The 27463-nt window shown below is 41.3% G+C and overlaps 1 protein-coding gene across 1 annotated transcript; it reads right to left on the bottom strand.

The window, feature by feature from the left end:
- Positions 1-1421: 1421 nt before the first annotated feature.
- PLIN2 (perilipin 2) lies at positions 1422-5650 on the bottom strand (the record flags this gene model as incomplete). Its single annotated transcript, NM_001310418.1, is given in 7 exon segments — positions 1422-1802; positions 2487-2621; positions 3349-3533; positions 3850-4135; positions 4606-4688; positions 5350-5545; positions 5625-5650. Coding segments are annotated over 7 exon segments (1292 nt in total), but the record flags the coding sequence as incomplete, so codon positions are not given.
- Positions 5651-27463: the final 21813 nt, after the last annotated feature.

Consider the following 27463-nt stretch of genomic DNA (forward strand, 5'->3'; position numbering starts at 1 on the left):
TTAGTGTTTTGATTTACACTGTTTAGCAAGTTCTTTGAAACTGAGACCAACATTGCTAAATTAAATGATTGCAATGCACAGTTACCTAGGGTATGTGTCAAGAACACAACTTACCTGGACAGTAATAAACCAAGAAAGCTTTTTTCCAAGTAACAATAATTCTCATCAAGGGAAGGGAGTCATAAGAGTTACTAGGGAACAACTCCACCCAAGTAGATGAGTGTTAATTCACATTAGTCACTCAAGTTCAAAAGAGGGTACATAAAGTAAAAAAGATTAAAGCTTGCATTGACAGTTGAAGAGTACACACTCCTAGCAAGTCAGCAGCAAAAGCAGGTAGCTGGGACTCTCATACAGACAACATCTACTAGATGGGGAAGACTTTTCTATATCCTTTTTTCCCCTCAGGGTAAGGCCATCCACCAGTTCACAGTCTGCACAAGTAACAGTAAGCACAAAAAAGCAACAGTAAAGCAAAGACTGAACAGAAGGGAAGAAGGAAACACTGCAGCAATGTTAACTATACACATATAGATTTAGATTTTTCAATGTGTCTACTTCATTTGCGTTGCAAGCTTGCTTTCTCTTGGACCCAGATTAAAGGAGTCACAGAACAGCAAGTTACATGTTCTACACAACATACAAATGGAGACAGACTTTGGCTGCTGAAACATTTATTACTAAGGTACAAAATGTATTACAAAACATTGGCTACAAAAAGCATGAAACAGCAGGCACCTGAGTACAAACAGCATGAATCTTGTCTTTATACTGTCAAAAATATACTTTGATAATGATTTTGTAAGGTTACTCTGTAATACAATAGTAAGTTTATATCATTAGTATTAGCACTGTCACAGCATTCAACTCCAGCTGACTCGGTCAGAAACCCCGCTATCAGCTTTGGAATTTTGCCCTCGCAGAATCCTCATGAATCATGTAACAGTTCAATTTGAGACAGCCATTACAAAATAATCAAATGCATGATCTGCAGTACCTACAGAATTCAGGCGTACCTCGCTAGAATGCAAGGCTTTTAAAGGCATTTCATAGCATGTAAGGCTTTTATATTAGTCTGGTATAGACTGAGCAGCAGATCAAATGCTTTCAGCTGTGATAAAAATCATTTAAGAATAAGGATATTACTACCACTAATAAGCATAGTGAGGTTTCTTAACCATACAAACAAGGCATCTTGACAACTGTAAGCTGCCAATATTTAGGCACTTCTGTTTGGTTTAGAGTGTCTTTACTACTCAGGACAATACAATGCATTTGTAGGAGAGTGTCCTCTCCAAATGACTTCCTCCCCCACAAGTTTTTTCCCTAAAGCTTTTTGACAGCTACAGTTGTTAGTCACTTGTTTGGTCAGTCTGCAGAGTACATGCATGCTATGCAGTTTACTCAATAGGGTGTTCAAGCTGTTTGTCTTCCTGGCTGGAATTTTTCTCCCCTTCACCTTTGCTCTCAGCATGCTGAATGCCAGGCAGTTGTGGGTAAAAGGGACCTACCAGCCAGTTGAGCGGCGTGTTGTTAACAAGATAATCCATCACATCATCCAGAGACTCTTTCATTTTCTTCAGTTGTCCTTTGCTAGTAGCAAGAAAGCTGTCTGATAGTTCTTGAAAAGAGGATGCTGACCGGAAGCTCTGGTATACATCACTTGCCATTGACCCAACACTGCAAACCTGGTCCTGCACATTCTGTGGCAGACCCTGTAGGCTTGAGACCAGTGTGAGGCAGGTGGTCTGAAGCTGTTGAGTGAGGCTCTGTGCAATTGCTAGAGTTCTTGACTCTATGTGCTGGAAACAAAAACATAATAATCATCTGTCAGTATCTTTTTGTGACTGTAGCAGTTTTCTGTTATTTAAGAGATAAGGAAGCAAAGTGAAAAATGGTGGAAGATACAGCAGGTAACATAACAAGGATTAAGCATAAAGAGCCACAGACAACTTCAAAGTACTTGATTTCTCCAATGTTCAAGTACTTTGGAACAGAAGTATTGCTAGCATCTACCCAGCAACAGATAAGGAAGCTCTTGTATCAACTCCGGATAACAAGTTAAAGCAGATTAGTACGCTAGTGGATGAACCACTCTTCAAAGCTATATAAGACTCAGTGTGTCTGTTTCTCAGGTTGCTTTATGCTGGGGAATTGCTATCTTATGTGGCCAAAATGAAAATAAGTGAATCCTAGCTGGTTACCTAGATATGGTTAATATCCCAACAAGTTCACAGAATGAGGATTCTCTTGAAAGGAGAATAACCCATTAGTTTTTGCAGAAAGTAGGCTCATTTAAGAGTTAGGATGTCCTCTGCTTTTCATAAGAGGAACTAGCAGCTGCTTGAGCTGCATCATTTAGATTCTACTTTTGTATAGAAGCATTCTGTGCTGTTAAGATGCTGTGCACTTTGGGGACTGTTAGCCAGTGTTATCTTGACAGTATACAATCCATTTATTTTCAGTTTACATGTACATTTATTTACCTCAGCACTATGCGATTCATCACCATCATTTTGACCTGTATATTTCTTCCATTCTACCCAGGATTGATACAGTTTTTCCTGAGCATTAAGAAGTTTCTGATTGGCACTATTCATGTTCTTTCTGGCATACTCGATCTGAAATACAGCCAAACAAGGAAGTAAAGTAAGAGTCCAAGCAGTTCTACTAGGGCTATCCTAAAATACCAGCTTTGTAATTTTTAAACGCTTAAATTTCAAACAAAACACTTTGGAGAACATAAGGATATGCTCTTTCTCCACAAGAAAAGCTAGCAGCAGTTCCATGATACTATGTAGCCTACCCCTCTACACCACAACTACTTCATCCTCCCCCACTGAACTCATATACATGGCGTTGTGAGTATATTAAAGATCATAACTATTTATGTAGTTTGTGCTGTACATAAAGATACATAGTTAGGATCAGATTACTGAAGCACTCAGGAATGTTCAGAGATACCCACAGCAAGAAGAGCAAGACCATGAAGAATCCTACTTTTTGTTAATATAAAGACTGAAGTAAAGCACTCAAGTGTTTCCAAATTGCAAGACACTTTCTTCAGTGAATAGATGTGTCAGAACTGAACCTTTACAACACGAACACCTTTTAAACATTACCTATATTTATGCAGTGCTGAAAATTACAAGTAACTGGTGGTCTGTTTTACAGATCAGTTTAATTTAGGACTTCTCCTGACTGGTGGAGAAAAGCTCCGTTGGGAAGTACTTTATATTTTGAAAGTGAATTTATTCACAGCTATCTGATTTTTCACTACCTGTTCTCTACCTTTGAAAACTATACCAACGTTTGTTTCTTATACCCAAAGTGAGAACTTGAACTTACCAGATTAACGGTGTGGTGGAGCTGAGAAATTGTTTCCTGGCTTTTCTGCTTAGCATCTCTAACTTTGTTTAAGGCTTGCTGGTAGGCACGTGCACGGACCTTTGAAGACAGGGATCCTAGCCGAACATAGTAGCTTGGCTTTTGAACTCCAACTTCAAAACCTTCAACTTTTGCAGCCTCTTTTTCTAGAACAGTGGAAAGGGAGCAGATTGACCAGTGGAACAAAACGTAAGATGTCTGACTATTTCATTTGCTTCATAATAACTGAATATTGGACTTCCTTAGTAGTCCTTTAACAGCACGTTTGGTTGACAGGCACACATGTAATCCTTACTTAGGTTCATTCTGCTTGCCTGTCAAGAAAACGTTATTACAACCAGGAAGGCCAAAGACAGTTTGGGAAGCACATGCCCCCTCCCCACTATAAGGTAATAAATGGATGACTGCTTGTTTCTCCAATATATATATACACCATTAAAATTAAACCTGAATTGTTCTTACCTAGTTCTGCTTCAGTGAGTGGGAGATACTGGTCTACAAAGGTCTCTGATTTAGTGAGAGCACTGTCCATTCCACTGCTCACCATCTGCACCACACGACTTCCCAAGACAGTGTTAATGCCACCATTAACAACGGACTTGGTCATTTCCACACTGTCTTGCATAGCTCCTTTAGTCTTGCCCACAACTCCGGTGATTGTGTGAGCAACAGTTTCCTTGGCACCAGTCACAGTGGTTGTTACAGCTTCTCTGGCTCCAACAACTACATCCTTAGCATTGGCAACAACCTAACAACGAAAATAGGTTGATTCACTAAAAACATTTGATAAAAAGAGCTATATAATCCAGGAAACAGAATTACATTAAGGTTCATACAAGTCTTATCCAGGAAGAGCTTGCACTGAAAGCATATGGACAAAACAAAGATATGATTGTCATGCAGCCTTCAGCTCAAAACTCTTCAGTGAATGTAAATCAGTTTGTTTTACAATGAGCAAGAAAGTTTTTACAGGATGCCTACCAGTGAACAGCAGCTACAGATATATCAAGTAGCAGGCTAATGTAAAAAAAAAAAAAAGAATGGTTCAGTGACCTTCCAAAAGCAAACGATTCTACAGAAATGCACTCCATCTCCTCACTGCATCTAAGCTGTGAAGCAAGTGCAGCTTATAGGAACTCCCCTCACTGCATTTTTTGTATCAACAGCAGACAGGTATAAAGATCTTCTGGTCAGCATATGCACACAGAAAAGATTTACCTTGTCAGTGGGTTGATTCAGTATAGGTAGTCTCTCTTCAATTTTGTCCAGACCCATACATGCATAGTTGTTGGCAACTACAACTATGGAAGAAATTACAATAGTTGATTTTAGGTTTTGTTTTGCCTTAGTATAAATAACTCCAATTGTTACTTGTTTTTAAAATGGAGCTCACACAGCAGCACATTTAAAGTAGCTTCTCCCTCCTTTTCAGGGGGATTTGAGGCAGCAAAGCCCCACAAGAAGGTTGGTCTACAGTGCCTTAAGCAAGCTCACTTGCAGGCAGAGAAAGTCTGTTCCTATACCTTACAAGCAGCTGTTGTAACAAGTTGAAATGCCTGCCCTACCATGAGTTGAAGAAACTAAGGCTCCTGGTTACAATAGCCTTGTGACACAGTTGCCAAATATAACCACAAGTTACTCTGTGAGAGAAAGTACAAAGCACTTGAAAGTAGGTGAAAGGTAAGAAAGGTGTTGCACAAGCAACTACACAATCACCTTGCAAATCAAGAGGAGCCAGTCAGTTCAGTATTATGAAAGCTGGAATCAGCTTTGGATTCCACCACTCCCTCAAGTCATGCCTATCTGTAATAAGTTACTCAACAAGCAAGGCTTGTTGAGATGGTTGTCAGCTATCTGAAATAGCACTCCAGACCAGCATGACTGTGCTCAACTGTAAGCACATGTTGATATATAAAGCAATCAGTTCAATTAAAGGTATCAGCAACTCCATCTTTGCCTTACTTTGTGGTTCCAGTTTCTGGATGATAGGCATAGCACTTGTCATGGCTACTGAAGTAATCGTCTTCACTCCTTTCTCTGCTATCTCACATACTGACTTCAGATAGGGATGGTTATCCTTTGTGGTAACGTAGGCTGTCGACACCATATCATAGGTGGAGCTCACCAAAGGAAGGTTTGCAACCCTTGATACAATGTTCTGTTTAAAGAGAAAGAGGTTAATTGACTATTTTTCTGAACTATACATTAAAAGCCCTACTGGGCTATCTTAAACATACCTGTTGTGGATCAATTGCTGCTAATGCCATTTTTTCAGATCTTCAGTCCTACACAGCCTATGAAGGAAGCATGTCAGAGTTAGGACATCCTCATATCTACTTCATTTAAACACCAGGCTTTCAAATCAACAATTGCTTTATGATCAATCCCACCAGATCAAGGATGCTTGTTCTTGCATGTAGGAGATCCATTTGAAGTACAGCAGCTCACTACAGAATTACAACTTAAGTCATGTATTTTTTCTAGGAGAAATATATATACATGGTCTCAACTGTTGAGCCGGGGTGAAGGAAACCTACCCAGCTGTTCTTAAGCTAAGAATTGTTGTTTTTTTTTGTTTGTTTGTGTTTTTTTTTAAAACCAACTCTAACCTCTCATTTAGGATGTCTAAAGGACAGACAAAGACTCCACCACCAGTATCTTTAATCAAATTAACATAAGGGAGTGAAGTTTGAAATGTGGTTAGTTGTTGTTGTCCAAATGTTGTGGGCACTTAAATACCAAGGTGAAATACTCATTTCAATAATCTCACCCAAGGTACTCCACTAAAAACAATAGGCTCATTATCTCTGCTGACATATCTGATGCCCACACAGGGTTTCCACTGCTCAGTTACTCAAGAGTTAGAATTCCTGTAGCATGCACAGTCAGAAATTCCCCACAACAGGAAATAACTTTCCTTTGTGCTAATTTAGGAATTACTACCAAGCCCACATTGAAACAGGCTGGGGAGAGCAGTTGTTCAGTAAGCCTGTGCTATGCAATTATCTTCCAATGTGCACGGCCATAGAGAAATCAGTACTAGTTCTCCCCATATAAACCCTATAAAAGGGAGAGGGGAAGGAGATGCTGCAGTACCACCTCAGGAGAACGCACAGACATGAATACCCAGAAGCGCGTTGTCATTCTGTGAGCACACAGAAGCCAAACAAGATCTGCCAGCGCTTTTTGCTTCGACAGCTCCACAGGGCAATTGAGCTGCAGCAGAGCCTGCCCACAGGAGAGCAGAGAGCCTCGCAGACAGCAGTCCCTGACAGGACAGCGGTCCTGAAGGCTTTGCTGCCAGATGCGCCAGAAAGCCCGACAGCAGCTTTACACACGTGACAGCATCAAAACAGGAAGCCTTAACTTTCTGCTTCGCGTCCGGTGAAAACCTCCCCTCGTCGCACCAGGGGGCAGCGACCACTAACACAGCGGGGGCCGGGAGGGCAGCGGAGGGGCCCCGCTCACACCCACCCCGCGCCACCGCCGCCACCCCGCGCCCTGCCGCCGGCCGGCAGGAGGAGGGGCCGCGTCCGCAGGGATTACCCGCGGCGGACAGCGCGTCCCAAAGGGCCCGGCCGCAGGCGAGCCCCGAGGGGCAGCCAGCGCTGGGAGGGCGCCTCTCGGGGACCCCGCGCAGGAGGCGGGCGTGTGGCGCGGTACTCACCGGGGCTGGAGGCGAGGAGGAGGATAAGGAGGAGGAGGAGGAGGAGGAGGAGGAGGAGGAGGAGGAGAGGCTGCTGCCACCCGACCGCTCCAGCGCCGCCGCCGCCGCGCACTGAGGCGGCCGCCCCGCGTCCCGCAATTTATAGGCAGCGGCCGCCGACATCTCGCGAGAGCTCCGCGCGCGTCACGGCCGCTCCGCGTTGTGGGGCGGGCTGGAGGCAGGGGGGAGGGTACGGGGGGGGGTTGGGGGGGGAGGGGAATTAGTTCGTAAAACAAAACCGAGAAAATAAAACTGTGGAGAAAGTTTGTTACAGGGAACCCGTGTTCAGCTTTTCTGTCAGAAACCCAGAGCCCCGTTGGTGTTAATTAAGGTGGGGAATGACAAGGAGCCAGCGGATCTGTCACCGCAGCACGCCGAGGCTCCTCGCTGCCCCCTCAGTGCGCCCCACAGCACAGCCGGCCGTGTAAATGCTGTGCCAGCTGCTCCCCACACACACACCTCCTCTTCTGATGGTCAGTGTGCCAGGACAGCAAATTCCTCTAACACAGGGCAGTACAGTGAAAAGTATCGTTATCTGCCCAGGATGGGGACAGACGGCTTCTTGCAAAAGCTTGGTAGAAAAATACAAAAAACCATCTCTCCCTCTTATCTGTTATTCCCTTCATAAAATACCATCATAACAAAAAATAATACCGTTCCTATCATAAAATACCCGTGTCTACTGCTAGAGAGATTCTGACCCTTGCTCCCACAGGACACAACCTTCCTAATACAAAAGGGTAGATTTAGATTAGATATGAGGAGGAAATTCTTCACTGTGAGGCTCAGTGAGGCAGTGGCACAGGCTGCCCAGAGCAGCTGTGGGTGCCCCATCCCTGGAGGTGCTCAAGGCCAGGCTGGATGGGGCTTTGGGCAGCCTGGTCTGGTGGGAGGTGTCCCTGCCCATGGCAGGGGGGTGGAATTGGATGATCTTTAAGCCCCCCCCACCCCCTTTTTTTTTTTTTTTTCTGCCAAGTAAAATCAGTTCACTCTTCTTGTTTCACAGCAGAACAGATCAGAAAACTATCTGGAACAAAATAGGGATTTTCACTTCTCTGAAGTGCTTTATCATGCCTCTGTTAAGACCCATACCAAACACTTCACAGGCACAGGCACTCCACTTTTTCTCCTTGTTATCGGAGACCTCCATTTGTTTCTCATTCACAGTTATATGGCTTTTCAAGTGTAAAACATTCAATTGTCAGATATCTTTTTTTGTCAGAGATATCTGTACTGGGAATTCCAGAGTATTCCAGGTATTTTAGATACAAATACGGATCACTGTTATTTGTATTACAGGGACATCTGCAACTCTTGTAGTCCCAGGACACACTACAAGAATACAGCTGGGGCACAGTCAGGATAGCTGACCCCAACTGGACAAAGGGATGTCCCGTACCATGCAGTATCATGCTCAGCAACAAAACTGTAGGGCAAGAAGGGGGAAGGAGAGGCAGTTGGAGTGATGGCATTTGTCTTCCCAAGAAACCATTATGTGTGATGAACCTGGCTTTCCAGAAAAAAGTCTGGACATCTGCCTGCCAGTGGGAAGCCATGAGTGAATTCCTTGTTTTGGTTTGGTTGCGCTAGCAGCTTTTGGTTTACCTATTAAGCTGCCCCTGTCTACCCACAAATTTTCTCACTTTCACCCTTCTGATTGTCTTTCCGCCATCCTGATGCAGAGGAAATGAAGGAGTGGCTGTGTAGAGCTCAGCTGCCTACCAGGGTTAAATCACAAGATATGCTGAGCCAGAATCAACTGACAGATAGAAAGATAGTGTATTTGTAAGAGCTGATACAAAGATTTTCACTTGGCATCATGCCTAGTGGATGAAGAGACATCATGGGGAGTCGAAAAGTAAGCAGTGAAGTCAATGTTTACTTCAGTATGCATAGCCTGCATAACCCCAAAACCAAGATGCAAGGTAGATAGACAGCTTAAGTGGATAAGGAGGTAGTTGCAGGTCCAAAGACAGAGCAGTGCAAGGCAGGACTGCAAAGCCTAGGAATGGATTAATGTGGGATTGGAAGTAAAGAAGAACAGTGAGAGACAGTTGAGGGAAGATAACTTAGATGGTTATGTTTGGTCACAGACAACAGTCTCAAGGTGGCCAACCTTCCACCATACCTGGGGGTTCTCTTAGACTCCAGAGGTATACATGGAAGTCAGGCAATACGATGTATCATCTGTACTGTATATATAAACTGATATTATCTGCAGTACCGTTTAAACAAGATCGCACATGTCCACTGCAATTTACATGTACTATGTAGATGACATTTCAGACCCTTGCATCAACAGCTCTAACCAGTCATCTTTAGAGTTACAATGCATCAAAAGTATCTTCAGGTAACACAGATTTTGCTATGATGGTGTCATTCATATCTCAGTATTTCTGTATCTGAGTGTCTGTAAATTTGCTTAAAATCCCTGTCTTCTAAAGAAATATGCACGTACTTAGTTTCATGGCCATAACTGCCAATTTACAAAAATACTTCACTACCTTAGATTTGCACAGAGGTAATTGGATATGCCATTCAGTATTTGCTGAATAAGACTGTAAATAATTTCACTGATTTCATCAGACCTATTCATATGGTTCTATCTACTGAAGGATCAGTGTTGCAAAGTCCAAGTAGTTATTGAGATATGTTACAAAGAAAATTAAAGCAATCAAATGGGAATGAGATTACAAAGAGAAGAAGAATCTTTGATCAAGAACTCTAATTGCAGCCATATCCTTTGCCACACCACTCTCTGTAAGAAAGTTATTTATCTCCTAAAATTTTGATAATAGGCATTTAGAGTGCTTATTAACACAGTGAGCCCTCCTATCCAGCTGCCTCCTGGCCATCCAGGGGCCTTGCGAACATACTGTTAGGTTGTACTTCGTAGTTTACTAGGGCTAAAATCAGGCATACTGTTTGCAGCCAAAATACCACCTCAAACTGCTTGTTACCCTTTGGGGATTATGCCCTCCTCAGATTTCTTTGTGTAACAGCCTGTTGTTGCCTGTTTATAGCTAAATGTCGTCATACATATTTGTAATGGTTATTTATTTTTTTTCTAACACAGATCATTTTAACCATGGTAGGAGAAACTCTCCATGATCTTGGTGTTGCAGAACAGGGAGCACAGAAAGGTGGTCCTCTGGAGTGGTCAAGAATCATGTCCAACACCACAGCTTTAGGAAAATGGCAGGCTTTAAAGAAGTGCCTCTGCTGACAGTTTGAGGTTGTTTGGAATGAGCTACAGGCACGAGACAACTGAGGCATACCTTCTGTGTGCCTCAGGTTCTTACATGTAACACTAGCACTGCATTGCTTCTCAGCAGTCAGAATTGCCCTAGGGACACTAAGAGAAAGAAATTATTAAAGGTCCTGAAAGATAGATAATTTTCAGCATCCATAACATATATAATCAAGTCAATTGATTATTATGGTTCCTCTGCTTTTAAATATTTCTCATGTTCAAAGCATGTATTTTTTTTCCTAGTGTTTATAAAAGTTGCTTTCTCATGAGATACAAGTGAGTCCAAATGAACTGGGAAGCAGCGTACTTGTCTTGGCCACCTTGCGGCTGTTGTCTGTGACCAAACATAATCACCAAAGTTATCTTCTCTCAGCTGTCTCTCACTGTTCTTCTTTACTTCCAATCCCACATTAATCCATTCCTAGGCTTTGCAGTCCTGCCTTGCACTGCTCTGTCTTTGGACCTGCAACTACCTCCTTATCCACTTAAGCTGTCTATCTACCTTGCATCTTGGTTTTGGGGTTAAGTCCTTGGTATATTGTTGTATGATTGTTGTATGAAAGCTTTCCCCTGGTCTTGGTTAATTATGTCAATAGCTTCTCTGCTGTAGCTTACTTGACTTTTTCTCTCCTAAGGAGGGGATATCAGATTTTTGAGGCATGATCCTCCTTTTCTAAGTCCACATTAATAATCTTTATAAGAATAGCATCCTTATTCTGCTCTGCCCAGGAGCAAAGCACTCCCATCTTTTGATCCTGAGCAGCATGATCTGCAGTTTTTCTCTATTACACGGTTCATTTCTGGAATGTACTTATCTTCTAATAGATCATGTTTTTTCTTAGCTGTCCAAAGATCATTACCTCTTACCTCTTCAGCTGTGACTGACAGCTGATTTAAAAGTGAGGAATTGGATAGGAGGTAGCTCTGCTGCGGACTCTTGAAGAAAGGCAAAGGCAAGCAAAAGTATAGGCAAGCTGATACTGTCGCCCATGTCATGAGTACAGTACTACCCCTGTAATAGATCTGAGATGTTTAATTAAGGCAGGAGAAGAGGGGGACTCATCCTAGCTTGAGAGGGACAGGGAGTTAATTACACACTATACATACCTACATACTGCACAGAGGCTTTTTGTTTGTTTGTTTGTTTCATTTAATTACTGTTGTCTCTGCTCCTGCCAGATGTCTTTGGAAAGCTAAGCAGCAACACACTGTTACTGAAACTGGCAGCAATTTCAGAAAGATCACAGCAAGACTTCAAGTCTCATGTGACACACATGTTATAGCCCTGTAGCTTCCGTGGTTTACATGCCATAAAACACTGGATGAGGCCATGACAGAAGTTAACAGAAGTATTAACACCCAGAAAATATAGTTACTGGAAAGAATTTTGTTATCATAGATACAAGACAAGCACAGGAAAAAAATATCCAGGCCCTATTTTAGAATTAAGGAATGTATCTGTTATCACTAGAGAAAACAGGACAGAAAATGATAAGGATTTAAACTATTTTAATATAATATTCAGTGCAATGGAAAGAAGGGAGATGTAACCATAAACCACCAGCTGAGGTGTCCATGGACATTTATCTGGTGTCATAATTTATAATTGCCTAAAAGCTGCAAGAGAAATAATTCTGCTAACCAGAAGTCAGACAATTTTGTCCCTAAGCAGTTCTAACAAGCACATGCACTTGCAGCACATGTCCTTAAGAAGAAGGCATGGAGTAAGGGAATTATGGTTAGTACTTGTAACTCAGTGCTAAAAAAAATTAAAAATCCAGCTGTCCATTTTCAGACTGTTTTGCAGATTTCTTAAGAAATCAACATCCCAAAAATATTTCAGTGTATTTATATAAAGTTATCATGGCTTATTTCTCTTTGAGAATGTCATGTTGTTTCATTGATGTTAATTACCAAGTCGGTACTGTAGTCAGTACCGTTCATATTTATCAGCAGTGATAACAATGGCATTCAAGACTTCTCAACATGCTCCATAGATAAAGTTCCGTGAACACAGTTCTTTCAACATAGCTGGGTGAATCTCATGTAATTTCATTTTCACATAATTTAGTCCTGGTTTTGGATTTATAGGTACTAGACCTAAACCATAGATTGCTTGCTAGACAATAAAATTGCAATATATTTAGTTAGCTGCACAGAATAATAGTTATCATATGCATTTGACTGATGCAGTGGGAGTATTGACTACAACACTTTAAATGGGTTGTGCTATGAAGACATTACCAGTCTATAAAGCTACTCCAGTATCTTTATTCATTTCTACTTCACTAACATGTTTTTCTTTTATTCTGTATGCTACGCCTATGAATGACATCATTGCTTATACATAAAATGATCTTCTCAGAATTTATAACATAACCAGAGGACACTCTACGGGATGCTTTCAATGTAATCTAATATAGAAGCTATTTTTAAGAGTGCAATATTATGTCAGTCAGTGTGAGTGTGGGAAGGATAAGGGGTTGAATAATTTAATATTGGTAATAGCTGTGCTAGAGATGTTCTGTCACAACAAAAATCAGCACATTCTAGACGATGGACAGATAAATATTTCTGTTTCTGTATGATGTTTTACTTGTCAACTGGTGGTCTGACAAAAAAAAATAAAATAAAAAAACACAATAGTGGAATGTAAGTAGCATAAAATGACCTTCATGTTCACGGAAGAAGTTTTATAAAACCCCTCATGGAAATTTTAATACATCAGAACGACAGTTTATTAGCAGTAGTTGCTGGTCTATTGGGATTTCATTTTGGGTATGCTAGGATGTCTCTGATGGTTATGGCTTTAAATGTCAGGGCTCAATAAGCGCCTGGTCTTTAAAGCAAAAAAGTCATGAGTCAAGGGTGCCCTCAGCACAAGCAGCGCCCTCAGTGGCAGGGTACAGTCCCACAGGGCCTAAACAGGGTCCCCAAGCAGAGTCGGGGCCATCAGATAAGGCAAAGTAAGGTCATTGGAATGGAGGACTACAAGCTTTACAGGAGAGAGAGGCAGGGAAGGAAAGGTGGGGGCGTTGCTCTTTGTGTTACAAAATGGATAGGTTGTGAAGACTTGCCTCTGAGAAACAGCCAAGAGCAGGTTGAGAGACTGTGGGTAAAAATTAAGGACCAGACCAACAAAGGGCACCTTGTGGTTGGGGTCTACTACAGGCTGCCCGATCAAGGGGAGCCTATGGATGAGGCCTTCTTGCTCCAGCTACAAGAAGCTCACAGGCTCTCATCCTCCTGGGATCACCCGCATGTCTGCTGGGAACGCCATGTGGCAAGCAGTAAGCAATCCAGGAGACTCATGGAGTACATCGAGGACAACTTCCTTGTCCATTTATTAGGCAAACTAAACAGGGGAGAAGAGTTAATGGAGCTGGTGCTCATGAAAGAGATTAAGACTGGAGGCAGTCTGGGTTGCAGTGACCACACCCTGGTTGCGTTCGTGATCTCGAGGAATACAGGCCTGGCTGAGGGCAAAGTCAGGACCCTGAACCTCCAAATTGCAAACTTCCAGCTGTTCAGAGAGTAAGTGGATGAGGTCGCATGGGACACAGTCCTTAGGGACAAAGGATCTGATCAGAGCTGACAGCTCTTACAGGCTATTTTCCTCAGAGTGCAAGAGCTCTCTACTCTCCTATGCAATAAATCAAGCAGGGAAGGTAGGAAACCAGCATGGTTGAATAAGGACCTGAAACCAGCATGGTTGAATAAGGATCTGCTGGACAAACTTACGTAAAAGAAGGAAAAGGCACAGAGTGGAAACAGGGCCATGTGCCCTGGAAAATGTACAGAAATTCTGTTGAGATGTGCAGGGAAGGGATTGGGAAAGCCAAGGCACTGACAGAACTAAGCTTGTCAAGAGACACAAAGAATAACAAGAAGGGGTTTTACAGTTACGCTGGCTGTAAAAGAAAGACCAAGGGGAGTGTAGCACCTCTGACAAACGGAGATGGAGAACATGGAGAAGGCAGAGGTACTTATCAACTTCTTTGCCTTGGTCTTCACTGGTGGTCAGGCTTCTTACATCTCTCAAGTCCCTGAACCTCTAGGCAGGGGCTGAGGGAGCAAAGTCCCTCCCATTGTAAGCAAAGAGAAAGCTCAAAACCTCCTGATGAAACCAAATAGGTACAAGTCCATGGGGCCTGATGACATGCATCCCAGGGTACTGAGGGAATTGGCTGATGGAGTTGCCAAGCCTCTCTCCCTCGTATTTCCAAAGTCCTGGCAGTCAGGTGTAGTCCCTGGTGACTGGAAAAAGGGAAACATCACTCCCATTTTTGAAAAGGTTAGAAAGACCTGAGGAGCTACAGACCAGTGAGCCTCACCTCTGTGCCTTGCAAGATCATGGAACGGATCCTCCTGGAGGCAATGTTAAGGCACATGCATGACACTAAGGGAATCCAAGACAGCCTGCGTGGCTTCACCAAGGGCAAGTTGTGCCTGACCAATCTGGTGGCCTTCTGTGATGGAGTGATTGCATCAGTTGACAAGGGAAGACCGACCAATGCCATCTAGCTGGACTTCTGTAAGGCTTTTGACACAGTCCCACATGACATCCTGAACTCTAAATTGGAAAGATATGGATTTGAAATGTGGACCACCTGGTGGATAAGGAATTGTCTCTGTGGCTGCACAGAGACAGTGGTGGTCAATGGTTCTATGTCCAGGTGGAGGCTGGTGACAAGTGGTGTCCTTGCGTGGTCTGTCTTGGGACTGCTGTTAGTTAATATCTTTATCAATGACACAGACATTGCACCCTCAGCAAGTTTACAGATGACACCAAACTGAGTGGTGCAGTTGATACAACAGAAGGAAGGGAAGCCATCCAAAGCGACCTGGACAAGACTGAGGAGTAGGCCCATGTAAACCCATAAGGTTCACCGAATCTAAGTGCCAGGTGCTGCACCTGGGTTGGGGCAATCCCAGACACGAGCACAGACTGAGAGCAGCCCTGCAGAGAAGGACTTGGAGGTTCTGGTGGGTGAAAGGCTTGACACGAGCCAGCAGTGCATGCTTGCAGGCCAGCAGGCCAACTGCATCCTGGGCTGCATCAGCAGAGGGGTGGGCAGCAGGTGGAGGGAGGTGATTGTCCCCCTCTGCTCTGCCCTTGTGAGGCCCCACCTGGAGTGCTGCATCCAGGTCTGGGCCCCCCAGCAAAACAAGGATGTGGGGCTGTTAGAGTCGGTCCAGAGGAGGGCTGCAAATATGATCAGAGGGCTGGAGCACCTCTCTAGTGAAGAAAGGCTGAGAGAGCTGGGGATGTTCAGCCTGGAGAAGAGAAGGCTCCAGAGAGACCTCATTGTGGCCTTTCAATACTTAAAGGGGTCCTATAAAAAGAATGAAGAGGGACTCTACTTGGGTAGATAATAACAGGAAAAGAGGAAATGGTCTTAAACTAAAAGAGGATAGATTTAGATTAGAGGTTAGGAGGAAATTCTTCACTGTGAGGGTGGTGAGGCACTGGCACAGGCTTCCCAGAGAAGCTGTGGATGCCCCATCCCTGGAGGTGTTCAAGGCCAGGTTGGATGGGGCTTTGGCCAATCTGATCTAATGGGTGGCATCCATGCCTATCGCAGGGGGGTTGGAACTGGATGATCTTTAAGGTTCCTTCCAGCCCAAGCTATTCTATGATTCTAGGTGAAGCCAGGAAATGAAAACAACAATTCAGGATCAGTAGAAAGCAGGAACAGAGAAAGGTACATCTATAACACAGCTGAGGCCTGAACTTAGATGGGATGCCTGGGCCATGGGCAGAGGGTCTGTGGGTGATGGTGCTCAGTGAGACCAGTCACAGCAATTAAGGTTGTTAAGTGCACTCAGAGCCTTGACATAAAGTTGCAATTAAAGCCCTTCAGAAGTCCTGTGGATGCAGAGATTCTTACATTTTCCTTCACCTGCTTATCTAGGTGATGCTAATGACTCTATCAGCTGATGGAATGTCAGTTATCCTAGAAAGAGAGGGCTGGAACCCATTGTAAGAGATCATCTTTACTGAAAGGGTTGTTAGGCATTGGAATGGGCTGCCCAGGGAATTGGTGGAGTCACCATCCCTGGAGGTCTTCAAAAGATGCTTAGAAGTCAAGCTCAGTGATACGGTTTAGTGGAGGACTGGCTAGTGTTAGGTCAGAGGTTGGACTAGGTGATCTTGGAGGTCTCTTTCAACCTAGATGATTCTGGGATTCTGTGATTATTCCACTCCTTTGTCTGCAATATTATTTGTCATTATAATTTTTCATTTGTCATTTTGTCAGCAGGAATCTGTTAAACCTGTTTTTACGACTCTCTGACAATGAAAGTTTCATAACCCACCCAGGCTATCTGAATCTTACCATTTATAATGGTTATACTGAGTGTCTCCCAGTGCATTTCAAGGACTTTGGTGGCTCTTCTGTGCTCTGAAAATTTAGAGATCAGGTACTATTCTTCTTTTCTTTAGGCTGAAGGGGTTTATTTCTATCAGCCCTTCTTTGGCCATGTTTGTTAGCCTGATGATCCTCATTCTTCTTCTGAAGTAGAAGCAGTGTTCTTAAATTGAAACACTTCTGGTCCATCCATATTACCAGGATCTCGCTATGATATTGACCTTTATCCTAGTTTTAAAGCAATGGTTAGTGCTAGACTGTAATCTGTTATGATCCTCAGAGTCTTCCCTGAAGAACAACCTCACAAATGATTCATTATCCAGTGCCTGTGCAGCCATCTTGACATCAAGCAACATTTTGCATTCAGCCTCGGTGAATTTCATCCTTTATCCTCATTTAGACAGTATCTCCATTTTCTCTAATGAGCCAAGTTCATTTCAAAAGCTTTCCTACATATTTCAAGTTATTTATTGTGGTATGTATTTCCACATTTTAAGAGGATGTATGCCATTGTAGCACAATACTTCAAACAAACAGAGTAACTTTCAGATGCCCTTCATAAGTGTGCAATAAGTTACTGGGGTTTTCCACAAGACCTGTTACAATTCATCAGATAACTCCTGACCTTTGCAATATGATAAGGTGTGACTGAGATTACTCGTGACATTACTTAGACTATTTCCTTGAAGAAAATTAATGTTTTGTTGTTGCCGTTGTTATTCAGTAACACTGCAATAATCTAACTAACTACATTCTAGGCCCATGGAGCTAAACAAAGTGCAAGCCTAAGTAATACAACACACAGTGGGGCAAGATGCTTGAATGAAAGAGGTTGCTATAATTGTTTAGGACAGGTATGGAAAGTTAGAAGTGACTTATCTGAAATCATGTAACAGATCACTGGCAGTACCGAAAGGAGAACTGAATGAGTCAGCTATCTCAAATTGAAAAATAACCAGAAGTTCTTTGTTTCTGTGCCTTCCTCTGCAGCCTCCTCCAGTTCAACAAAAGACTGAACACTTTCAAAGAAATTGTATTTAGCACCCAACAATTACTGTAGGAGTTTATATTATGCACTATTAGAAATTTTCACTTTTGGAAAGCATTTCAGATTATTATTTTTTAATTATATTATTATTTTTAATTAAATATTAAACTTGACCACACAAAGTATAGTTTGTCTGAGTGTCACTTATGTGCTTAGTTTTCTAGATTGTATCTGCCCTATGCAGCACAAGGGAATACAGCATAAATTTCTTACAGGCAATTGTAAAAATATAAGCCAATGTCTGTGGTTGTAGCATAGGATATCCTATCCTTTTAGTTTGATTTTCCTTATTTATCATCTTTGTACAGTTTTTTTTTTTTTTTTTTTTTTTTTTTTTTTTACATTATGATGGAAAGCTTTTACTATAGTCAGAACCAGGTCCCATATTAGTGTGCTGAATGCTGAGTGCTGATTGTGGATTCCAAAGCAAACAACAATTCAAGGTCAGGTCCTCCATCTTGATACTGATATAGATGGGATTTGGCCACTTCTGAGCAATTCATTTGCAAACCCCATACACTTGTAAAGGAAAGATCTGTAAGGAAAGATGAATTGATTGTTGGCTGGTATGATATGTGAACAGTATTTTCTTTTGACAGCTTTCTATCTTTCTTTCAATAATGAAGAATACTATTCTGTCCTGTTTTCCCTATGACAAAATAAATTTGCTAGAGGTCTCTAACATTTAAAGGCTTAAATTCTAAATAAAACATTAGCTTCACAAAAACAGTATTTTAAAAGAAAATACTTAAACAATCTCTGTAAGATTCTAGGAGAAGGCTGTTCAACAGAAAATTAATCAGCCACACATCCTCGAAGATAAAGGAACAGCATTCCTTTTTGGAGGAGCAGTTTCCCCCTTCTTTCATATGCTCTCATGTAGACTCCTCCACCACAAAAGCCAATATCCTATAAATCACCTAAACCACCTTTTCTTTCTTTCTTTTAAATACATATATATATATTAGAAATTAGCTACTCATTAGTAGTTAACTGTTACTTTTTCATCTGTGATCGAGAATTTCTTTTATTAAGCTCAAAGAGCTGCCTTACTGGAAGAGGATTAATTTTAATACATTTCACTGAAAACCAGAAGGAGGTTCAAGCTTTTTCTGTTTATGTTACCTTATACTTCATAGAGAAAGAGAAAACAAGGCCAGCCAATCAGCTACAGTAAATCATTTCTGCATTACTGACTTCAGTGGGTCTGTGCTGACTTAGCAGCAAAAGATCTCACTGTAAAAGCTTTTGGAGACAGAATCAAGTCTAGGGTCTCACTGTGTGGAAAATGTTCTTCTGCTGGAACTCAAAGAGGCTTCCCCTGCAGCCTTGCTCCTCCTCCTTCACGTGTCCTTCCTTGCTAGTCTGAGGTTTTCACAAACTCCACACCTCTGTGGCTTCTTTCTTAAACATGGCTAAATAGGTTTCTCTTTTAAAGCATGTTGGTGTTGCTGGAGCACACTGGATAGTGTCCTTTTGACAAGATAGTGGCCTTGAATATGAGTTACTGGCGTGTAACTCGTGCACAGTAACATTAAGAAATTCTGGTTAAACTCCACTTGGCTGCTTTGACACCATCTATAAACAATGATTCATCTTTTGCTGTAGCACATAGTTCACCAACCTGCTAAATCAAACACTGATATTAAAACTGACTATTACATGCTTGCTGAACTGTATTCCACGGAGCTGGCCTGAGATTCCAGAATTACTCCACGTGTACACAAGATGATGTATTCTGGTCAGTGATGCAGGGCAGTGAGAATCAGCAGATCAAGGTTCAAAACCCACTGGTAACGAAGAGGGCCTCCCGTAGACTTCATACTGGCTAAATATAAAACCAGGGATTTAGAAGTTCTGGCACGTTGTTAGCATGGCATTTGTCTCACACTCGTTAGCTGCATTGAGAGGTAGAGCATACAAGCTTGGGTGTCCCATTTCATTCAGTTAGATGGCTTCCAGACTGGGTGCTCGTCTCCTAGTAAGACTGAAGCATAAAACCACTGAGCTGGTATCTGCTTGTGTTCACCTATCCTAACCTACAGAGTTTGGGACTAGGTTTTTTGTTTGTTTGTTTGTTTGTTTTGTTTTGTTTTTGTTTGTTTGTTTGTTTGTTTGTTTCCCATGGTAGTTAAATGTTCCACATGGATGTTGTGACATTTAATAGGTTGTTTACTTCTGAATGTTTTTCTGATGCTCAGAAATGCAGCCCCTCACCCACAGTCTTCAAATTCAGCAGTAAAGCCAACCCATAATGCTTGTGTAACTGTGTTTTATAAGGTAGAATTTTCCTTTAAGAAATGGGAAAACCTGGGCAGGGAGATAACATTACTTTGCACAGGAACAAACTTTTCCTCAGCTCTGGCTAGAGCCTGGATACGCAATGTTTCTGAAAGTCATGCCCAAATTGGACATTCACTACCAGAGGCCATCAGAGTAGCTGAGCTCTAGCTTCAGTGTTTTTGTCTTCCCAAGTGTAAAACAAAAATGTTGAGTTCACTTTGTTATTAATGTACATGTATAAATATCCGATGTCCTCAATGAGCTTCAGCCTCTGGGGCGTTTTAATGTGCAGTCCTACATAATTATGTCTGCTCAACATGTTCTTGACAGAGGCTTAGGAATGTCAAGAAGCCAAAGAAGAAAATGTTTTATAAACCAGATCCTGGTCTTTCATAACATCTCAGATGAAACAGGAGTGACTGAAAGCAGGAGTAAGGGGACAACTGACAGTCAAAAGCGCTGAACCAACCATAGACAACCAGACAATGAGTTTTGCTGGCTAAAGTAACAGGACTCAACAAAGAATGATCCACACTGAATGACAACTGGTCTGTTTAAACATTGTGAGGCTCACTCATGTTCCATTTTCTTCCATGGCATTTTCTGGCTATGTGCATTGGGGGTAATAGGTTTGCTTAAAGAACAAAGCACAGCGACTGTCAAGGTACATAACAGTACAGCTGGAACAAAAGCTCAGGGCTGCCTGCAATATCTGTTCAGAATACTGAACTTCCTGTAATATGATTGTTAAGAAAATGTTTTTCTTAAGTCATCTGATTTGTTAGGGGACAGTAAACAACAGCTGTTTGGGCAATGATCTTGAATTCCACTTTGATATTTTAATCCATGTTTCAATGGTCCCCAAGTTCTAAATTTCTCTTTGACTGAAGTCTTCCCAAAGAATACAATCCAAACATCTGTGCTGTGCTTTTTTGGAGATGAGTTGGGCCAGAGAATTACAGAAGAGCTGCTTTGGAGTGGTTGTTTTATTTCTAACCTTGAATAATGTACTGTTCCACTTTTTTTCTAACACAAAAGGCCTGTGAATCAGGCTGCCACGGTCATTCACAAAAGCTTCCATGTGCAAAGACTCATGTCATGAGTATCCCTCAAGCAGGGATAACGCGTACTATTAATAGTACATGTGTCTGCTCTGAAATGTTGCTATTTTGGGCATTAGAACTACATGTATATTGATTCTGTTGTAAGGAATTTCTATACTGGTAGGTAGGGAGTTACAGAGCACATTACAAATCATGCACAACATTGATTTCTGTATTAGTCATTCCTGTCTTCACATTTTTTGTTTGTTTATATTGCACAAGGGACCTTATTTCATCAGTAACAAACATCTGGATAACTCTTTGCTTAGGAGTTAAATCAATGTCTACTGAAATAAATGGAAAAGCTCCTATTAGTTTAGAGGCATCTGTATCTAAACCAGCACTCTTTTAGCTTTGTCTGTTTTACAGGAGCAGGAAAAGTTTTCTTAATATGAGCAACAAAATATTCTTCATATGAACTAACTCAGTCAGAATGAATCATAATGAAGGAAAGGTTTGTAGATTTTACAGAAGTGAGAAACTTTGAAATGCTTAGTTTTCAGTCTGCTAGCTTTTGTGAATCTTACACCTTCACTGATTTTACATTCAGTAGGCTAATTTAAGAGTACTCTGTTTTTAAGAGAAGGCTAAGAGATTGTAGTCACCATCCTTCTTTTCCTTCGCAAGTTGAAGAGGTTATTTTCCCTGGCTGTTTGTCTTCTTTTGGCTCTATAAAGTTACTTAGTATGAAGTCCTTAGATTTACTGGCAAAGGACTCCCTGGGAGTATTACTTAATTCAGTTTTGGCAGGATCAGTTAAACTAGCTTAGGCAGGTTCAAGGCAGACAAGAAGCAACTCAGGCTGCGGGAGGATGTTTCTCAATGTTCTATTCCCTGAAGTTCAAGGAAAGCTAGTAAAACAGACAGACACTGAAGGCTGTTCCTTGCCAGCTCTTACTTCCAGTTAACACAACAGGAGTACAGACATCAGGAAGTCCATGACAGTCCTGGGGTGTAACAGAAACTGTAATGGAGCCCGGTAGAAGAAAATGCACTTACAGCAGAATAAAAAGAAATGGTATCTCCACAGGTTTAGTTGAATTTCTGAAAGTGGAGAAGTTCTGCTGACAAGCTAATTTTGTGGAGTGCATTCTAAAGGTTTAAAGGACCTGGTCTTCCTTTCTGCACACCTCACAAGTATTCCGTCATCTACCTATCTATAATACAAGTGCAAAACTCCATCTGTCAACATCTTTTATTAAATCATTTTGATAGCTTAGTAATTATCCATCATAATGTATCCACTTGTATCAACTTCACACATAATTAATGGATCAACTGTATTAATACTCTATTAATACACTTTTTGTTTTGGAGGGGAACAACTATGTCTGCTGACGTAGAGCTGAAAGGCATTTTTGTCAATGAAACCACCAAGTTCTATTTCTCTGATTCTCCAGTCAGACACATTTCAAAGACAATATGATACAAAGCAATGGAGAAAAACTGCTACCCTACCTTGTTCCCATCTATTTACTGTTCCTTGCCATGTCAGATACAAACAACCCTCTCATATCTGCCCAGTGAGCCAATTGTGTAATACTCCCCAGTCCAGGTCCTTAAAAATAAAGTAGGCTGTTTCAGACTGTTTAAATATCTTTGTTAACTCATGTGGGTTAGTGAATGAATATTCAAACATGCAGCTCAACTACTAGATCTGAAACTGTGGTAGCCTTCAGTAAGGGTTACAATCTCTTGCATCAGCACTGGTGAAATGAAAGGAGATTGTGTCTTTCCCACCCAAAACTGTAATCATGCAGTTTCATCATGGAACATCATGGATCATCATGGAACAAAACTTGGTAGAATCACATTCTCACTAAAGTAAAATTTCATGATTAGTGATTAGTTCTTCCTAGGATTTCAATTTTAAAGTTATGTCAGATCAAAACTTTGAATGAGTTCTTTGCCCTTGCTCTATTTGTAAAGCTCTGTTGTGTAACCAAATGAACAATGGATGCTGACTTGTACCTATGAAAAACTGTACAGGAAGCCTGTGCACTGAGCTCATAAGAGATTTCAGATCAAAAACAAAAGCAGATTGAATTACAAGGGTAGAACAAGAACAAAGCACATTTGTTGGACCTGCATATTCTAGTCCTACGGTAGATCATGTAAGTAACAGCAGTTTGACTATAAAAAGGAAAGATGTAGTGGAAAACTCAAGATTTCCAGTAACTTTGGGAGACTGAGTGCATTGCCCTCAGCTGATACTGGAGTGGAATTCTGCATGCAGATAAACTCCTAAAGATATGTTTGTCATTTTGAAAATATGGTCTATTTGTTACAGCCTGGCATAGTTCCATTCCCCTTTGTGCTCAGCAGTTTGCTGTAAGTAGACCTAATTTTGGTTTTTAAGCTCCTAATTCCCTGGGTTTGGACATTCACTGTTTATTGTTCTGATGCTGTTATGCTGTTCATGGGCACAATTTTCTTCCAGGGTGCCAAACAGTCTGACTGCTTTAAACACCAAAACAAATGCCCAAACCTCTACACATATATGTATACTAACATATATAAAAATTAGCAAAAACCCTATTTAATCCTATATCCCATAAAGCAAGACATTAGGAAAGTAATAGCCCTCAGTAAATGTAAGCACTGTGAGAGCACCCCTTCTCCTGGAGATTTGGCTGTCTGTGCTCAGGACTGAGCTAACCATCACCATGCAGCATAGGCCAGCTGCTCTCTAGGGGAGGGAAGCTGGGAGCTGAGGGAGATCCCAAAATCTTGCAAGCCACACAACTGTCTCACACCCAAGGTGAGTAGGGCATGACCAGGGATGGCAGCCAGAGTCAGCTCAGCGCCCATCACATCAGGCAGGTTCAAGGTGAAGGCCAAGGTCAAGCCAGGAATGCAAGTCAGCAAATTAGGGTCACAATCAGGTCCCACAATTAGGGTCACCAGGCAGGTCCACAGTGATGAGGAAGGTCAAGAACATGGCTGGGGTGTCCGCATGTCAGGCAGCGTCAGGGCCCGGATCAGTGGGCCCATGGCCAGGCGCGGGCAGGGCTGCGATGCAGTGGCAGCTGTGGCTCAGCTGGGAGCCAAGCACTGGAAGGGCAGCTTAAATCAGCTCCCACGGGAAGCCCGGCTTCCCTGCAGTGCTGTCTGGGAGGAATCTCTCCAGAGACACCAGCGGGAGGGGATGGGTGTCAGCTGCACTGTCTCTGCATTGGCCCTGAGCCCAGGTAGCCAAAGCCCCAGGAAGAGAGGTGCTCTCTAGGCCCTTGCAGCAAATACGTTTCATAGCCACAGTGGGCAATGGCTGCAGAGAGATTAAAGGGAAGCAAAACAAAACCTCACTAACTCAGGACCTGAGAACCCTTCTCATGCTCTGGAAAGCCAATTTCCTTGCTCCTTCCAGCCTCCTTTGTCTCCTTCCTGCTTCAGCTAGATACTTAAAGTTTCTATAACTAAGCTTAAAAGAAAAAGGATGATACAAAAAGGGAAAGAGAGGGGACTATTCTAAATTACCACATGCCAGCTATAAAGACGTAACAGGATGTCTCTTTTTTCCTCAGAGAAGTTGGGCCAACAGATTGAGAAATTCATCCCAGTTTAGCTGCTTGGTAAGTAAATAGCATTGTGACTGGTCTTTCAAATAAGAACTAGGGCAGGTGTCCAGTAACAATGACAGAATTGTTGAAAGTGCTTATAAAATCATGTAAGAATGAGCACAAAGACTCCTCTGAGGGTGATTTTTTTTTTCATCCAAATCCCAGCAAGCAAGCACACACTGAGCCCAAGGTGCACACAGATCCGTTTGAATATCGCTGTCCTTCCTGCCTTAGCAAAGGGGAGGATCCCAACAGGCTTATTTTCTGAAGATATTTTGTGAACATCTGTAAAACACTCTGTGGGCAGCATCTTTCCTTGTTATCTTAAGCAGGTGGAACCCCCCTTAGTCATTATCTATAAAGGTATACCATCTATAAAGGTATCACTAACATTTCTTTCTGTCACCCAACAAAATCCCAAAATTCTTATTTTTCTCACAATCTGGTTTTATTGCAGGTATTTTTTTACCTCAGTTAATATAATTCTTCTAGCTAAACAGACATTTAAAAACAAAACAAAATAAAGCAAAACAAAACAAAACAAAATAGAACATTGTATGTCATGTAAAGTTAAAACCCATTTGCTTCCTATTGCTTACACTTCCAATGAAACCTGATTTTTCCTTGCCTTTCCTCAACTACTCAGCCAATGCTTAAGTCCTCTTTTCATAAGGATCCACTTTTTCTGCCTGTGAAGGAACAGTGAGTCACTGAGTCAGCAGATAGCAGGCTTCCTGAGTGAGTCAACAGACCCTATTCCCTCCTGTTCTGTGGCATTTGTATTCTGTAACACAGTATGATGTGTCAGATGAGCACTGCCAGACTGCTATATATTTACCAGGACTGCCTCATACTTCATCCTTGACCTTTCCCCTAGTTTCTTTTTTCTTTGTGTCAAAACTAATGCCCTTATAGTTTAAAAAAAAAAAAAAAAAAGAAAAAAGAAAAAAAAAAGAAACGGGTTCACAAATTAGGGTGATCTTTCCCCCAGTTCTTTGTTACTTATCAGCCCTCTGATCAGTAACTGCATTTACACAAATACTGAAGGCAAAACTAGTCACATAGCAAAGATAAAATAATTTCTTCTACTGAATTATTAATATCAGCACCCCATTTTTTTTTCTAAATCCCTTCAATGTAGCCTAATTATAAAGCTGTCTTTTTGATAAAGCTGGAAGATCACAGAGCCTCTAGTAGAAACAAACATCATGGCTTCCTTTAAAGGTATGTAATATCTCTCAGAACAGCTGCAACCAAGAAAAGCAAAACAAACATTCACAAACACAAAAGAATAACTACATGTTAGTGTTTCATATGAACTTCTAAATTTTAGACCCACAATCAGTCACATTTGTAAATGTCATTCTGAAGAAAAAACATTAACTTTTCAAAAGCACAGGGATGACAAGTGATCTGTCCACCATCCCTCAAGAAGCAGACAAATTCTAACAGGAACTGCATGAATCTCTTGGGATTTAGAAGCCACTCTTTTTCTATGACAGTTATTCTAGGGAAAAAGGTTCTATTTTCTTATGTTATTGGCAGATAACAATTCATGTAGATCTGAATCAAACCAAAAATAAAGCATTGTGCTGTAAGATGGCTGGTATTCATAAGCTTGGACACTATACTAAACAGTGAAAGCACATGTAATTTAATATTTTTGATGCAAAGGGTCTGCTAGGTGAAGTAGTCTCACTTAATCTTGAGTTCACTTTTTAGAATGACTTAACTTTCACACTCACTTTTACATCACTTTTTCAAAAGACCACCCTTATGAAATTATTCAAATTCCTAGAGCCTTCTGGCTTCTAGCAAACTCTAGTGCTGATTGTATTTGAATAAAAAATGAGTAGACCTGACCTGTGAACTGCTATAGAAAATAAATATATGATGCAAAAGACTAATCTTTCTCCTTGTCAGCAACTATGGCTTTAGCAGCTTTTCAGCATTTTTTTAAGATACTTTTAACCCAACACTGACCTTTCTAGGTTTTCTCACATGGCTTCAAACAATATATATAAATAATTTAAAATGAGTGTACATTTCTTTCCTTGATCTTTGATGTGGATTACTGGGGGGGAGGGGATCTATTTCATTTGTTTCATAATACTAAGTATTAGCTCCACCCATGTTACTAAAATTATTTGCATATACACAGAGTAGTACCAGAGAAGTACGGGAACTTCTGCAGTTGCATCATAGCCAGATGACATTTAATATTTCACAGTGAAATGAACTAAAGTTAACTATTAAAAACTCCTGACATTTCTTAAAAAACTAATGTTGTTGTTGTGTTTTGTTTTATTTATTTATTTTTTTTAAGTAGAAAGAAATGTATAGTATCATGAACAGTAAAAAATTTTGAGATTGTCACCTACTTCTTACAATGATAGGTATTTCATACAAGTTCTCTTCCATGCTCTACTGGCTCCTACAAGCTCCTGTAAGTTCTTTTGTTACTACAGGACTGCTTTGAATCCTTCTGTAAAAGTTATTTCTGCACAACTGGATGATATTAAGAATAATTCTGATGATCTATTTAGGAAAGACTCACTTCTTATTTCTGTTTACTTACATACGTACGTAGTATCACACTAACTTTTTGGTATTTTCTAGATATCATTGAGATACCATTTTGGTATCCTGCAACACTTACATGATTTTGTAACAACATGAAAAATAACTCATTTTGATCATATGGTCTTACTGATATTTTCTCTCCTTATACAGAACCTACGGAAGTTACAAG

This window comes from Anas platyrhynchos, chromosome Z (genome assembly GCF_047663525.1).
Source record: "Anas platyrhynchos isolate ZD024472 breed Pekin duck chromosome Z, IASCAAS_PekinDuck_T2T, whole genome shotgun sequence".
In the NCBI taxonomy this organism is placed as follows: domain Eukaryota; kingdom Metazoa; phylum Chordata; class Aves; order Anseriformes; family Anatidae; genus Anas; species Anas platyrhynchos.